General features: G+C 55.6%; 1 protein-coding gene across 3 annotated transcripts in view; it reads left to right on the forward strand.

The window, feature by feature from the left end:
• The first annotated feature begins 9,702 nt into the window (after window positions 1-9,702).
• herpud2 (HERPUD family member 2) overlaps window positions 9,703-16,894 on the forward strand; it is a 58,719-nt gene continuing 51,527 nt past the window's right edge. The window contains exons 1-2 of one of the 3 annotated variants that reach the window (XM_038810377.1): window positions 9,703-9,992; window positions 10,380-10,839. In XM_038810377.1, the coding sequence (XP_038666305.1) occupies window positions 10,693-10,839 (147 nt within the window). In that variant the 5' untranslated portion in view covers window positions 9,703-9,992; window positions 10,380-10,692. Of the gene's footprint in view, window positions 9,993-10,022; window positions 10,840-16,894 lie in introns of those variants that run through there. The other 2 variants (XM_038810378.1, XM_038810376.1) reach the window with 2 other exon arrangements.

Genomic DNA, 16,894 nt, shown 5'->3' on the forward strand with positions numbered 1-16,894 from the left:
TGCGGTTCAGACACAATCTGGGGATGGAGAGGGTGCGGTTCAGACACAGTCTGGGGCTGGAGAGAGTGCGGTTCAGACACAGTCTGGGGATGGAGAGGGTGCGGTTCAGATACAGTCTGGGGATGGAGACAGCGGTTCAGACACAGGCTGGGGATGGGGAGGGTGAGGTTCAGACACAGTCTGGGGATGGGGAGGGTGAGGTTCAGACACTGGGGATGGAGAGGGTGCGGTTCAGACACAGTTTGGGGGTGGAGAGGGTGCGGTTCAGACACAGTCTGGGGATGGAGAGGGTGCGGTTCAGACACAGTCTGGGGATGGAGAGGGTGCGGTTCAGACACAGTCTGGGGATGGAGAGGGTGCGGTTCAGACACAGTCTGGGGATGGAGAGGGTGCGGTTCAGACACAGTCTGGGGATGGAGAGGGTGCGGTTCAGACACAGTGTGGGGATGGAGAGGGTGCGGTTCAGACACTGGGGATGGAGAGGGTGCGGTTCAGACACAGTCTGGGGATGCAGAGGGTGCGGTTCAGACACAGTGTGGGGATGGAGAGGGTGGGGTTCAGACACAGTCTGGGGATGGAGAGGGTGCGGTTCAGACTGGGGATGGAGAGGGTGCGGTTCAGACACAGTCTGGGGCTGGAGAGGGTGCGGTTCAGACACAGTCTGGGGATGGAGACAGCGGTTCAGACACAGTCTGGGGATGGAGAGGGTGGGGTTCAGACACAGTCTGGGGATGGAGAGGGTGCGGTTCAGACACAGTCTGGGGATGGAGAGGGTGCGGTTCAGACACAGCCTGGGGATGGAGAGGGTGCGGTTCAGACACAGTCTGGGGATGCAGAGGGTGCGGTTCAGACACAGTCTGGGGATGGAGAGGGTGCGGTTCAGACACTGGGGATGGAGAGGGTGCGGTTCAGACACAGTCTGGGGATGGAGAGGGTGCAGTTCAGACACTGGGGATGGGGAGGGTGCGGTTCAGATACAGTCTGGGGATGGAGAGGGTGCGGTTCAGACACTGTGGGGATGGAGAGGGTGCGGTTCAGACACTGGGGATGGAGAGGGTGCGGTACAGACACCGTCTGGGGATGGAGACAGCGGTTCAGACACTGTGGGGATGGAGAGCGTGGGGTTCAGACACAGGCTGGGGATGGAGAGGGTGCGGTTCAGACACACTGTGGGGGTGGAGAGGGTGCGGTTCAGACACAGTCTGGGGATGGAGAGGGTGCGGTTCAGACACAGTCTGGGGATGCAGAGGGTGCGGTTCAGACACTGGGGATGGAGAGGTTGCTGTTCAGACACAGTCTGGGGCTGGAGAGGGTGCGGTTCAGACACAGTCTGGGGCTGGAGAGGGTGCGGTTCAGACACAGTCTGGGGATGGAGAGGGTGCGATCCAGACACAGTCTGGGGATGCAGAGGGTGCGGTTCAGACACAGTCTGGGGATGGAGAGGGTGCGGTTCAGACACAGTCTGGGGCTGGAGAGGGTGCGGTTCAGACACAGTCTGGGGATGGAGAGGGTGCGATCCAGACACAGTCTGGGGATGGAGAGGGTGCGGTTCAGACACAGTCTGGGGATGCAGAGGGTGCGGTTCAGACACTGGGGATGGAGAGGTTGCTGTTCAGACACTGGGGATGGAGAGGGTGCGGTTCAGACACAGTCTGGGGGTGGAGAGGGTGCGGTTCAGACACAGTCTGGGGCTGGAGAGGGTGCGGTTCAGACACAGTCTGGGGTGGAGAGGGTGCGATTCAGACACAGTCTGGGGATGGAGAGGGTGAGGTTCAGACACAGTCTGGGGATGAGAGGGTGCGGTTCAGACGCTGGGGATGGATAGGGTGGGGTTCAGACACAGTCTGGGGGTGGAGAGGGTGCGGTTCAGACACAGTCTGGTGATGGAGAGGGTGCGGTTCAGACACAGTCTGGGGATGGAGAGGGTGCGGTTCAGACACAGTCTGGGGATGGAGAGGGTGAGGTTCAGACACAGTCTGGGGGTGGAGAGGGTGTGGTTCAGACACAGTCTGGTGGTGGAGAGGGTGAGGTTCAGACACTGGGGATGGAGAGGGTGCGGTTCAGACACAGTCTGGGGATGGAGAGGGTCCGGTTCAGACACAGTCTGGGGATGGAGAGGGTGCGGTTCAGACACAGTCTGGGGATGGAGAGGGTGCGGTTCAGACACAGTCTGGGGATGCAGAGGGTGCGGTTCAGACACTGGGGATGGAGAGGGTGCGGTTCAGACACAGTCTGGGGATGGAGAGGGTGCGGTTCAGACACAGTCTGGGGATGCAGAGGGTGCGGTTCAGACACTGGGGATGGAGAGGGTGCGGTTCAGACACAGTCTGGGGATGGAGAGGGTGCGGTTCAGATACAGTCCGGGGATGGAGAGGGTGCGGTTCAGACACAGTCTGGGGATGGAGAGGGTGCGGTTCAGACACAGTGTGGGGATGGAGAGGGTGCGGTTCAGACACAGTCTGGGGATGGAGAGGGTGCGGTTCAGACACAGTCTGGGGATGGAGAGGGTGCGGTTCAGACACAGTCTGGGGATGGAGAGGGTGTGGTTCAGACACAGTCTGGGGATGGAGAGGGTGCGGTTCAGACACTGTCTGGGGATGGAGAGGGTGCGGTTCAGACACAGTCTGGGGATGGAGAGGGTGCAGTTCAGACACAGTCTGGGGATGGATAGGGTGCGGTTCAGACACTGTGGGGATGGAGAGGGTGCGGTTCAGACACAGCCTGGGGATGGAGAGGGTGCGGTTCAGACACAGTCTGGGGATGGAGAGGGTGCGGTTCAGACACAGTCTGGGGATGGAGACAGCGGTTCAGACACTGTCTGGGGATGGAGAGGGTGCGGTTCAGACACTGGGATGGAGAGGGTGGGGTTCAGACACAGTCTGGGGATGGAGACAGCGGTTCAGACACTGTCTGGGGATGGAGAGGGTGCGGTTCAGACACTGGGGATGGAGAGGGTGCGGTTCAGACACAGGGGATGGAGAGGGTGCGGTTCAGACACAGTCTGGGGATGGAGAGGGTGCGGTTCAGACACTGGGGATGGAGAGGGTGCGGTTCAGACACAGTCTGGGGATGGAGAGGGTGCGGTTCAGACAAAGTCTGGGGGTGGAGAGGGTGCGGTTCAGACACGGGATGGAGAGGTTGCTGTTCAGACACAGTCTGGGGCTGGAGAGGGTGCGATTCAGACACAGTCTGGGGATGGAGAGGGTGCGATTCAGACACAGTCTGGGGATGGAGAGGGTCCGGTTCAGACACTGGGGATGGAGAGGGTGCGGTTCAGACACAGTCTGGGGATGGAGAGGGTGCGGTTCAGACACAGTCTGGGGATGGAGAGGGTGCGGTTCAGACACAGCCTGGGGATGGAGAGGGTGCGGTTCAGACACAGTCTGGGGATGGAGAGGGTGGGGTTCAGACACAGTCTGGGGATGGAGAGGGTGCGGTTCAGACACAGTCTGGGGGTGGAGAGGGTGCGGTTCAGACACAGTCTGGGGGTGGAGAGGGTGCGGTTCAGACACAGCCTGGGGCTGGAGAGGGTGGGGTTCAGACACTGGGGATGGAGAGGGTGCGGTTCAGACACAGTCTGGGGATGGAGAGGGTCCGGTTCAGACACAGTCTGGGGATGGAGAGGGTGCGGTTCAGACACAGTCTGGGGATTTAGACTGTGGTTCAGACACCGTCTGAGGATGGAGAGGGTCCGGTTCAGACACAGTCTGGGGGTGGAGAGGGTGCGGTTCAGACACAGTCTGGGGATGGAGAGGGTGCGGTTCAGACACAGTCTGGGGATGGAGAGGGTGCGGTTCAGACACAGTGTGGGGATGGAGAGGGTGCGGTTCAGATACAGTCTGTGGATGGAGAGGGTGCGGTTCAGACACAGTCTGGGGATGGAGGGTGTGCGGCTCAGACACAGTCTGGGGGTGGGGAGGGTGAGGTTCAGACAATGGGGATGGAGAGAGTGCGGTTCAGACACAGTCTGGGGATGGAGAGGGTGCGGTTCAGACACAGTCTGGGGGTGGAGAGGGTGCGGTTCAGACACAGTCTGGGGATGGGGAGGGTGAGGTTCAGACACTGGGGATGGAGAGAGTGCGGTTCAGACACAGTCTGGGGATGGAGAGGGTCCGGTTCAGACACAGTCTGGGGATGGAGAGGGTGCGGTTCAGACACAGTCTGGGGATGGAGAGGGTGCGGTTCAGACACTGGGGATGGAGAGGGTGCGGTTCAGACACAGTCTGGGGGTGGAGAGGGTGCGGTTCAGACACTGGGGATGGAGAGGGTGCGGTTCAGACACAGTCTGGGGATGGAGAGGGTGCGGTTCAGACACAGTCTGGGGATGGAGAGGGTGCGGTTCAGACACAGTCTGGGGATGCAGAGGGTGCGGTTCAGACACTGGGGATGGAGAGGGTGCGGTTCAGACACAGTCTGGGGATGGAGAGGGTGCGGTTCAGACACAGTCTGGGGATGGAGAGCGTGCGGTTCAGACACTGGGGATGGAGAGGGTGCGGTTCAGACACAGTCTGGGGATGGAGAGGGTGCGGTTCAGACACAGTCTGGGGATGGAGAGGGTGAGGTTCAGACACAGTCTGGGGATGGAGAGGGTGCGGTTCAGACACAGTCTGGGGGTGGAGAGGGTGAGGGTCAGACACAGTCTGGGGGTGGAGAGGGTGCGGTTCAGACACAGTCTGGAGATCGAGAGGGTGCGGTTCAGACACAGCCCGGGGATGGAGAGGGTGCGGTTCAGACACAGCCTGGGGATGGAGAGGGTGCGGTTCAGACACAGTCTGGGGGTGGAGAGGGTGCGGTTCAGACACTGGGGATGGAGAGGTTGCTGTTCAGACACAGTCTGGGGGTGGAGAGGGTGCGGTTCAGACACAGTCTGGGGGTGGAGAGGGTGCGGTTCAGACACAGTCTGGGGATGGAGAGGGTGCAGTTCAGACACAGTCTGGGGATGGAGAGGGTGGGGTTCAGACACAGTCTGGGGATGGAGAGGGTGAGGTTCAGACACAGTCTGGGGATGGAGAGGGTGCGGTTCAGACACAGTCTGGGGGTGGAGAGGGTGCGGTTCAGACACAGTCTGGGGATGGAGAGGGTGCAGTTCAGACACAGTCTGGGGATGGAGAGGGTGCGGTTCAGACACAGTCTGGGGGTGGAGAGGGTGCGGTTCAGACACGGGATGGAGAGGGTGCGGTTCAGACACAGTCTGGGGTGGAGAGGTTGCGATTCAGACACAGTCTGGGAATGGAGAGGGTGCGGTTCAGACAAAGTCTGGGGTGGAGAGGGTGCGATTCAGACACAGTCTGGGGATGGAGAGGGTGCGGTTCAGACACAGTTTGGGGGTGGAGAGGGTGCGGTTCAGACACAGTCTGGGGATGGGGAGGGTGAGGTTCAGACACTGGGGATGGAGAGGGTGCGGTTCAGACACAGTCTGGGGATGGAGAGGGTGCGGTTCAGACACAGTCTGGGGATGGAGAGGGTGCGGTTCAGACACAGTCTGGGGATGGAGAGGGTGTGGTTCAGACACTGGGGATGGAGAGGGTGCGGTTCAGACACCGTCTGGGGATGGAGACAGCGGTTCAGACACAGTCTGGGGATGGAGAGGGTGCGGTTCAGACACTGGGGATGGAGAGGGTGCGGTTCAGACACAGTCTGGGGATGGAGAGGGTGCGGTTCAGACACAGTGTGGGGATGGAGAGGGTGCGGTTCAGACACAGTCCGGGGATGGAGAGGGTGCGGTATAGACACAGTGTGGGGATGGAGAGGGTGCGGTTCAGACACAGCCTGGGGATGGAGAGGGTGCGGTTCAGACACAGTCCGGGGATGGAGAGGGTGCGGTATAGACACAGTGTGGGGATGGAGAGGGTGCGGTTCAGACACAGCCTGGGGATGGAGAGGGTGCGGTTCAGACACAGTCTGGGGATGCAGAGGGTGCGGTTCAGACACTGGGGATGGAGAGGGTGCGGTTCAGACACAGTCTGGGGGTGGAGAGGGTGCGGTTCAGACACGGGATGGAGAGGTTGCTGTTCAGACACAGTCTGGGGCTGGAGAGGGTGCGGTTCAGACACAGTCTGGGGTGGAGAGGGTGCGATCCAGACACAGTCTGGGAATGGAGAGGGTGCGGTTCAGACACAGTCTGGGGTGGAGAGGGTGCGATTCAAACACAGTCTGGGGATGGAGAGGGTGAGGTTCACACACAGTCTGGGGATGAGAGGGTGCGGTTCAGACACAGTCTGGGGATGGAGAGGGTGCGGTTCAGACACAGTCTGGTGATGGAGAGGGTGCGGTTCAGACACAGTCTGGGGATGGAGAGGGTGCAGTTCAGACACAGTCTGGGGATGGAGAGGGTGCGGTTCAGACACAGTCTGGGGATGGAGAGGGTGCGGTTCAGACACAGTCTGGGGATGGAGAGGGTGTGTTCAGACACTGGGGGTGGAGAGGGTGGGGTTCAGACACAGTCTGGTGGTGGAGAGGGTGAGGTTCAGACACTGGGGATGGAGAGGGTGCGGTTCAGACACAGTCTGGGGATGGAGAGGGTGTGTTCAGACACTGGGGGTGGAGAGGGTGGGGTTCAGACACAGTCTGGTGGTGGAGAGGGTGAGGTTCAGACACTGGGGATGGAGAGGGTGCGGTTCAGACACAGTCTGGGGATGGAGAGGGTGCGGTTCAGACACAGTTTGGGGATGGAGAGGGTGCGGTTCAGATACAGTCTGGGGATGGAGAGGGTGCGGTTCAGACACAGTCTGGGGATGGAGAGGGTGCGGTTCAGACACAGTCTGGGGATGGAGAGGGTGCGGTTCAGACACAGTCTGGGGATGGAGAGGGTGGGGTTCAGACACAGTCTGGTGGTGGAGAGGGTGAGGTTCAGACACTGGGGATGGAGAGGGTGCGGTTCAGACACAGTCTGGGGATGGAGAGGGTGCGGTTCAGACACAGTTTGGGGATGGAGAGGGTGCGGTTCAGATACAGTCTGGGGATGGAGAGGGTGGGGTTCAGACACAGTCTGGGGGTGGAGAGGGTGCGGTTCAGACACTGGGGATGGAGAGGGTGCGGTTCAGATACAGTCTGGGGATGGAGAGGGTGCGGTTCAGACACAGTCTGGGGATGGAGAGGGTGCGGTTCAGACACAGTCTGGGGGTGGAGAGGGTGCGGTTCAGACACTGGGGATGGAGAGGGTGCGGTTCAGACACAGTCTGGGGATGGAGAGGGTGCGGTTCAGACACAGTCTGGGGATGGAGAGGGTGCGGTTCAGACACAGTCTGGGGATGCAGAGGGTGCGGTTCAGACACTGGGGATGGAGAGGGTGCGGTTCAGACACTGGGGATGGAGAGGGTGAGGTTCAGACACAGTCTGGGGATGGAGAGGGTGCGGTTCAGACACAGTCTGGGGGTGGAGAGGGTGAGGGTCAGACACAGTCTGGGGGTGGAGAGGGTGCGGTTCAGACACAGTCTGGAGATCGAGAGGGTGCGGTTCAGACACAGCCCGGGGATGGAGAGGGTGCGGTTCAGACACAGCCTGGGGATGGAGAGGGTGCGGTTCAGACACAGTCTGGGGGTGGAGAGGGTGCGGTTCAGACACTGGGGATGGAGAGGTTGCTGTTCAGACACAGTCTGGGGGTGGAGAGGGTGCGGTTCAGACACAGTCTGGGGGTGGAGAGGGTGTGGTTCAGACACAGTCTGGGGGTGGAGAGGGTGCGGTTCAGACACAGTCTGGGGGTGGAGAGGGTGCGGTTCAGACACAGTCTGGGGATGGAGAGGGTGCAGTTCAGACACAGTCTGGGGATGGAGAGGGTGCGGTTCAGACACAGTCTGGGGGTGGAGAGGGTGCGGTTCAGACACGGGATGGAGAGGGTGCGGTTCAGACAGTCTGGGGTGGAGAGGTTGCGATTCAGACACAGTCTGGGAATGGAGAGGGTGCGGTTCAGACAAAGTCTGGGGTGGAGAGGGTGCGATTCAGACACAGTCTGGGGATGGAGAGGGTGCGGTTCAGACACAGTCTGGGGATGGAGAGGGTGCGGTTCAGACACAGTTTGGGGGTGGAGAGGGTTGGGTTCAGACACTGGGGATGGAGAGGGTGCGGTTCAGACACAGTCTGGGGATGGAGAGGGTGCGGTTCAGACACAGTCTGGGGATGGAGAGGGTGCGGTTCAGACACAGTCTGGGGATGGAGAGGGTGTGGTTCAGACACTGGGGATGGAGAGGGTGCGGTTCAGACACCGTCTGGGGATGGAGACAGCGGTTCAGACACAGTCTGGGGATGGAGAGGGTGCGGTTCAGACACTGGGGATGGAGAGGGTGCGGTTCAGACACAGTCTGGGGATGGAGAGGGTACGGTTCAGACACAGTCTGGGGGTGGAGAGGGTGGGGTTCAGACACAGTGTGGGGATGGAGAGGGTGCGGTTCAGACACAGCCCGGGGATGGAGAGGGTGAGGTTCAGACACAGTGTGGGGATGGAGAGGGTGCGGTTCAGACACAGTGTGGGGATGGAGAGGGTGCGGTTCAGACACAGTCTGGGGATGGAGAGGGTGCGGTTCAGACACAGTGTGGGGATGGAGAGGATGCGGTTCAGACACAGTCCGGGGATGGAGAGGGTGCGGTATAGACACAGTGTGGGGATGGAGAGGGTGCGGTTCAGACACAGCCTGGGGATGGAGAGGGTGCGGTTCAGACACAGTCTGGGGATGCAGAGGGTGCGGTTCAGACACTGGGGATGGAGAGGGTGCGGTTCAGACACAGTCTGGGGGTGGAGAGGGTGCGGTTCAGACACGGGATGGAGAGGTTGCTGTTCAGACACAGTCTGGGGCTGGAGAGGGTGCGGTTCAGACAAAGTCTGGGGTGGAGAGGGTGCGATCCAGACACAGTCTGGGAATGGAGAGGGTGCGGTTCAGACACAGTCTGGGGTGGAGAGGGTGCGATTCAGACACAGTCTGGGGATGGAGAGGGTGAGGTTCACACACAGTCTGGGGATGAGAGGGTGCGGTTCAGACACAGTCTGGGGATGGAGAGGGTGCGGTTCAGACACTGTCTGGTGATGGAGAGGGTGCGGTTCAGACACAGTCTGGGGATGGAGAGGGTGCGGTTCAGACACAGTCTGGGGATGGAGAGGGTGCGGTTCAGACACAGTCTGGGGATGGAGAGGGTGCGGTTCAGACACAGTCTGGGGATGGAGAGGGTGTGTTCAGACACTGGGGGTGGAGAGGGTGGGGTTCAGACACAGTCTGGTGGTGGAGAGGGTGAGGTTCAGACACTGGGGATGGAGAGGGTGCGGTTCAGACACAGTCTGGGGATGGAGAGGGTGTGTTCAGACACTGGGGGTGGAGAGGGTGGGGTTCAGACACAGTCTGGTGGTGGAGAGGGTGAGGTTCAGACACTGGGGATGGAGAGGGTGCGGTTCAGACACAGTCTGGGGATGGAGAGGGTGCGGTTCAGACACAGTCTGGGGATGGAGAGGGTGCGGTTCAGATACAGTCTGGGGATGGAGAGGGTGCGGTTCAGACACAGTCTGGGGATGGAGAGGGTGCGGTTCAGACACAGTCTGGGGATGGAGAGGGTGCGGTTCAGACACAGTCTGGGGATGGAGAGGGTGCGGTTCAGACACAGTCTGGGGATCAGGGGAATCCCGCAGTGACGTCACGGGATGGCCCTTGTGGTGACGTCACTTGGGTCAGCTGGCCTGTTGTGATGTCATGCGCGCCCCTGCTGCGCGTGCGCGGCGCCCCGTTTGCGCGTCTCCGCCCAGCGTCACCGGGAGACTGGGCGGGTCCGCGCGCAGCAACTCCAGCCCGGGGATCGGGGCCTAGCAGCGGCGGAGAGAGAGGGGGCCTGAGGCGGCAATGAGGGAGTGAGGGCCGCCGAGTGTGAGGGAGGCGGAGGCAGTGAGGGACTAGGGAGTGAGGGAGGCGGAGGGAGTTAGGGACAAGGGACTGAGGACCCAGGTATTGAGGAGTGAGGGTCCAGGTACTCAGGTGAGGGCCCGGGTAGTGAGGACCCGAGGAGTGAGGGCCCGGGTAGTGAGGACCCGAGGAGTGAGGGCCCGGGTAGTGAGGACCCGAGGAGTGAGGGCCCGGGTAGTGAGGGGTGAGGGCCCTGGTAGTGAGGAGTGAGGGCCCTGGTAGTGAGGGGTGAGGGCCCTGGTAGTGAGGGGTGAGGGCCCTGGTAGTGAGGAGTGAGGGCCCTGGTAGTGAGGGGTGAGGGCCCTGGTAGTGAGGAGTGAGGGCCCTGGTAGTGAGGAGTGAGGGCCCTGGTAGTGAGGAGTGAGGGCCCTGGTAGTGAGGAGTGAGGGCCCTGGTAGTGAGGAGTGAGGGCCCTGGTAGTGAGGAGTGAGGGCCCTGGTAGTGAGTGAGGGCCCTGGTAGTGAGGAGTGAGGGCCCTGGTTGTGAGGAGTGAGGGCCCAGGTAGTGAGGAGTGAGGGCCCAGGTAGTGAGTGAGGGCCCTGGTAGTGAGGGCCCGAGGAGTGAGCGCCTCGCTAGCATGGAGTGAGGGCCCGGGGAGTGAGGGTCCAGGTAGTGTGGAGTGAGCGTCCAGGTAGTGTGGAGTGAGCGTCCAGGTAGTGAGGAGCGAGGGTCCAGGTAGTGAGGAGGGTCCAGGTAGTGAGGAGCGAGGGCCTCGGTAGCGTGGAGTGAGGGCCCAGGTAGTGAGGGGTCCGGTAGTGTGGAGTGAGTGCCTGGTGTTGAGCAGTGAGGGCCTGGGCTGCCCTGGCGATGCGCCATGGATCCGGGCTCTGCTGGCAACCCGGTCACTCTGGTTATTAAAGCTCCGAATCAGAAATATGACGATCAGACCATCAGCTGCTTCCTCAACTGGACCGTGGAGAAGCTCAAGAGCCACTTGTCCCGAGTGTACCCCAGCCGACCGGTGAGTGTAGTCCGGGAGAGGGCATTGCAGAGACCGACCCACCCTCCACCCACGCACTTGTGCCTCCTACTGGCTCCCTTGCTCCTCGTCACCCCCTTACTCCCTATCACCCCCCCCGCTTTGGTCCCAATCACCCTCCCCTTGCTCCCTTCTGCCTCCAACCCACACCCCCAACTGCCCCCATCCTCCCTTGCACCCTACCGCAAGCCCATGCCCCCTACCATGCCTCACAACCTCCTCCCAATCACGCACCACTTGCCCCAACTTTCACTGGTCCCCAACTCTTGCTGCCCAGCCCCCCTCCCACCCCCCCACTGACTAGCCCCCCCCCCCCCCCCCCCCCCCCCCAATCCCTTGCTGGCATTCCCCCACCCTCGCAGGCCCTCCCCCACCCACCTGTCTATTCAGGCGAGGTGCCAAAATGCCGCCTCAGTATTTGTGGTTGATGTCAGGAGAATGCATCATCTGTTATTTTTATTGTGATTATGTCTTGCATATCCCCAGGGACCAGAGATGGAACGGTGATCTTGTTCCAAGGCAGGCATGTCTGTGATTTAGAGGCAAAGTTTCAGGTGGTTGTATTCTGCAGATGTATGTTGGATAAATTTTTGTTTAGATTCACATTGTTGGTGTCATTGCTCTGGTGAGGTTATAATTCCGGCTCCTGTGAAAATAGCATGATGAAAAATGTCAGATCCTCCAAGAACCGGGAGAAACATCAGCGTAATAGTACACAATTGCTTTTTTCCTTTGCATTAAATAATGTTTATTCTATTTAAGACTAGCAACCAGGTGGACATTTAATAGAGCTGAAAATAAATTTACTGCCAAAATGATGCATTTTAGATAACTGTCTAGTTGTCGCCTGGTACTCCTGAGTAACCTGTTTTTCCATCACAGAAAATTAGTTTTATACTGAGGCATTTACTAGTTTAATTCGTGTACATCAGGCAATTTATCTCTAAAATAAATATTTTATTGTGTACAAACTTGTAATCCATGTGTACCAGTGCCCCTGGATCATAAAGATCAAGTTAAATTTAATGCATCTCTTTGAATGGGGTCAGTCAGCAGAAGTTTGGCACCCTCATTATTTTGATAATGGTATTGGCTTAATTAAAGGGATGGTGCAATCACGTTTGCTTGAATTTTCAATAACTGAAGTATTGATGGGTCATTCACAGCTGATTTTCAGAACAGCTTATGAATATCATGCTGGACAATCTTTGGGTGCAATAAATATTTCCTGAGCTTCTATTTCAGCTTTAATTAAGCCAATATCATTAGCTGATTCTTCATAGTGGTTTCTGTCCTGAGCTTTGTAAAGTATCTAGGTGTGATTGCAAAGAGTTATTAGCTCAGATAGTAGTTTTTCTTCAAAGTAATTTTGCATTCTGTATTGTTAGCAATATCATCCAGCTGTAAGATGTACAGATTTATCATTGCCGATGTCGCTTCTACCACTAAATTCCTGTCCATCAACTCGGTGTTATTGGTTCTGAACTAACCTGGTGCATTCATTCACTGCGTCTCTTTCTGTGTCAAGTTACTCTTGACATTGTCCACCTAGAGCTTCCTTCCTCAGCTCTTAACTTCATGTACTTCTGCTGGGTCGCAGAAGATACTTTATCTGCCTCCATCCTGGAAACGTTCTCAAACCAACTTAATTGTCTGCCTTGGATCTTTTGTATAGGATTGATTATTGTCCAAGCAATGTTTTCATTAAATTATTCATGATTACTTGCATCTTGAATAGAACAAAGAAAAGTACAGCACAGGAACAGGCCCTTCGGCCCTCCAAGCCCGTGCCGACCATGCTGCCCGTCTAAACTAAAATCTTCTGCGCTTCCGGGCTCCGTATCCCTCTATTCCCATCCTATTCATGTATTTGTCAAGATGCCCCTTAAACGTCACTATCATCCCTGTTTCCACCACCTCCTCTGGCAGCGAGTTCCAGGCACCCACTACCCTCTGTGTAAAAAAACCTGCCTTGTACATCTCCTCTAAACCTTGCCCCTCGCACCTTAAACCAATGCCCCTTAGTAATTCACCCCTCTACCCTGGGAAAAAGCCTCTGACTATCCACTCTGTCTATGCCCCTCATAATTTTGTGGATCTATAGTCCCTGTATGTCAACCACGTCTACTCATCTCGTGTTGCTCTGACGTGGAGTAATTCTGCATATCCATCCCAAAACCTACAGTCCATTGCTCTTCAAACCGGTTCAATTTAGATGAGTGGATGCTCAATTTGTGTTTGGTGATAGATTTGCAGTATTCTGTCATTTGCAGTAGTTACGTCAATTTTTAAAACATAAAAATATAATCAAATGATCAGGAATAGGTTATTTTGTGTGTCACTGGAGAGATATTATCTAGCTCATGTTTATTTTGTTATTTTCCTGTCAAACCTTCTCAAATGACATGGTGTTACTTTTCTCTGCATGTTTTTAGCATTCCAAACAATTAGGATACTCCCTGACCTTCATTAAAATTGACTTTTATGGAGACACAGCTTAATCCCTGAAACCTAAAGTAATCTGCCAGTATTCTGTCCCTAAAACCATTGTGAATACTTGTAGATTTTTCTGACATTGCTAAGCATACACCTGTTTTGTTCTGAGATAGTGCATACAAACACTAAACAAGGTGTGGTTGATGACCTTGACACTTCAATTTCTGAGCAGCTTGCTCTCCAGCAAGACTTAGAAATACTTTAACATTTGACCTGCGTAGTGATTCTTTTCATATGTCCTTGTTTTTGTTCAGAATCTGAGCCATGTAGCATCACCTTGAATGACCTTTGGCCCAGAACATTGACAGTCAAAATTTAAAAGGAGTTTGATCTTCCATATTTCATAGAAATTTCATAGAATTTACAGTACAGAAGGAGGCCATTCAGCCCATCGAGTCTGTTCCGGCTCCTGGAAAGAGCACCCTACCCAAGGTTAACACCTCCACCCTATCCCCATAACCCAGTAACCCCACTCAACACTAAGGGCAATTTTGGACACTAAGGGCAATTTTGGACCCTGAGGGCAATTTATCATGGCCAATCCACCTAACCTGCACGTCTTTGGACTGCGGGAGGAAACCGGAGCACCCGGAGGAAACCCACGCACACACGGGGAGGATGTGCAGACTCCGCACAGACAGTGACCCAAGCCGTAATCGAACCTGGGACCCTGGAGCTGTGAAGCGATTGTGCTATCCACAATGCTACCGTGCTGTATAGCCACATACATTTGATTCTATCATTAGAATGTTGAATTTAAAACCAGGACAGTTTACCCAGACTGTTAAGCTTGACAGTTAGGAAGACATTTTTCAGCCAGCTTTGAAACTTTAATTTGTTCTAAAATTTGAAGTGCTTTTGGTTTGCTTGATGACATTATCGGTAACGGTTTGTACATCTCACGTTGTTAGCAATTCTTATTTGCAGTTGTATTTGAATATTTTTCGACACAAAGCTATAATTGGAGCTAAAAATAAATGACTGTGGATGCTGGAAAATCAGTATGTGACGATGTTCAGTACCTCAGTCTGTACCAATCTTGTTAATTTTCAGCCATATGTTGAGCATAATCATTGGACTTTTGAGAAATAATTAATTTCTTCACTGCTGTAACTCTGTGAGGGAGGAGAGCAGCTATTGGAATGGTTAACCACACCAGCATCTAACATCCAATTTGTCACAATTTCCTTCAGTAAAATATTGGCAGGAAGTTAAGTCATTGTCTTAGACCGTATTACTGATTACATTCTCCCCTCTGTGGCCAGTGTCTCGAGGCTGAACCAGACTGATCCCAATCTCACTGTTCTAGGTGACCCTTAACTGAGCTTCTGAGAGAGTGCATGTTTCCATAAAGATGAAGGGGTAGGAGCAACAAGTCCAGAGAACCCTGGATGTCAAGGGATATTGAGAGTTGGATAAGGGGGAAAAAAAAGGCTTGTGGTCGATAATGAGGGCTCAAAACTGTGGAAACCCTAGAGGAGTATGGAAAGTGCAGGGGATTCCTTAAGAAAAAAGTAGGAGAGCGAAGAGAGGGCACGGAACAACACTGGCAGGTAAAATAAAGGAAAATCCTAAGGTATTTTATAAGTTTGAAGGGCAGCATGGTAGCACAGTGGGTAGCACAGTTTCTTCACAGCTCCAGGGTCCCAGGTTCGATTCCTGGCTTGTGTCACTGTCTGTGCGGAGTCTGCACGTCCCCGTGTCTGCGTGGGTTTCCTCCGGGTGCTCCGGTTTCCTCCCACAGCCCAAAGATGTGCAGGTTAGGTGGATTGGCCGTGCTAAAATTGCCCCTTTGTCCAAAAAATGGTAGGTGGGGCTACGGGAATAGGATGGAGGTGTGGGCTTAGGTCGGGTGCTCTTTCCAAGGGCTTGTGCAGACTCGATGTGACGAATGGCCTCCTTCTGCACTGTAAATTCTATGATTCTTTTAAAAAAATTTTTTTTTTAAAATTTAGAGTACACAATTCATTTTTTTTTCTCTAATTAAGGGGCAATTTAGTGTGTTCAATCCACCTACCTTGCACCTCTTTGGGTTGTGGGGGCGAAACCCACGTAAACACGGGGAGAATGTGCAAACTCCACACGGACAGTGACCTAGAGCCGGGATCGAACCTGGGACCTCGGCGCCATGAGACTGCAGTGCTACCACTGCGCCACCGTGCTGCCCAAATTGTACAATTCTAAGTATATTAGGGGCAAGAGGCTGACCAGGGAAAGAGTAGGGCCATTAGAGACCAACGTGGCAATGTGTTTGTGGAGCCAGAAGACGTAGGGGAGGTTGTAAATTAGTTGTTTCCATTTGCGTTCACTGGAGAAGGACGACATAGGTATAGAAAGCAGGGAGAGTGACTGTGATGTACTTGAACAAATTAGCATTGAGAGAGAGGAGGCATTAAAGGTTTTAGAGGGCTTAAAAGTGGATAAATCCCGAGGCCCAGGCGAGATGTATCCTAGGCTGCAGTGGGAGGCAAGGGAGGAGATTGCAGCGATTCTGACAATTTTAAACTCTTCTCTGGACATAGGAAAGGTGCCAGAGCACTGGAGGACAGCTAATGTGCTACCATTATTCAAGAAGGGAAGGAGGGAAAACAGGAAATTATAGGCCAGTGAGTCTAACATCAGTGGTAGGGAAATTATTGGAAAAGTTCTGAGGGACAAAATTAATCTCCATTTGTGGATGCAAGGATAGTCAGGATGGTTTTTTTCAAAGGGAGATTATGGGCTGAATTCTCTGTTTTTGGGACCATGTCCCCACGCTGTTGTGAAAACTGTGGTCTTTTGCGCCTGGAAAACTGGCGCCTTGCAGGGGGCTAGCAGGCAGCTGTCGTGCAGCTCGCAGCCGTCCGGGTCAGAGACCGCGCTGTGCTCGATGGCAGACTCAGCCTGAGGACATGAACCGCTGAAATAGTGCCACGCATCGGCCGCTCGCACACCCCGGACCGCCCGCACGCATAGCCCCCAGTCCCGAATGAAGCTCCCCTTGCCCTCCGATCGGCCCTCCAGCAATGTGGCGGCCCCGGACTGAGTCCGCAGCCGCCATGTGAGGTTCCCGAATGGCAGGGCCAGATTAGAACCACGCCGTCGGGAATTCGGCCAGTCGGGGAGGGAGAATAGGGGGCGGCCCTCAGGCAATGGACCGAGGCAGTGGATACTCGGTGCGATGTACTCCCCGAGTACTCCCCTTTTCGGGGGGGCGGAGAATCGTGGAACTGGCGCCGGTCCTGATTTTGTGCGGGAAAGCGGATTCTCCGCCCCGTCGCTGAATGCGATTTTGGCGTCAGGGTGCAGAGAATCCAGCCCATTGTCTTACAAATTTGATCGAATTTTTCGAGGAGGTGATAGGTGTGTAGATGAGGGAAGTGCTGTTTATGTAGTCTACGTAGACTACAGTGAGGCTTTTGACAAGGTCTTGCATGTTTAAGAAGGCAAATGGGATACTTGCCTTAATTAGCGAGGCATAGAATATAAGAACAAGGAAGTTATGATGGAGCTGTATAAAACACTGGTTATCCACTGAGTACTGTGTGCAGTTCTGGTCAAC

Source organism: Scyliorhinus canicula, chromosome 10, assembly GCF_902713615.1.
Source record: "Scyliorhinus canicula chromosome 10, sScyCan1.1, whole genome shotgun sequence".
NCBI classification, from domain to species: Eukaryota; Metazoa; Chordata; class Chondrichthyes; order Carcharhiniformes; family Scyliorhinidae; genus Scyliorhinus; species Scyliorhinus canicula.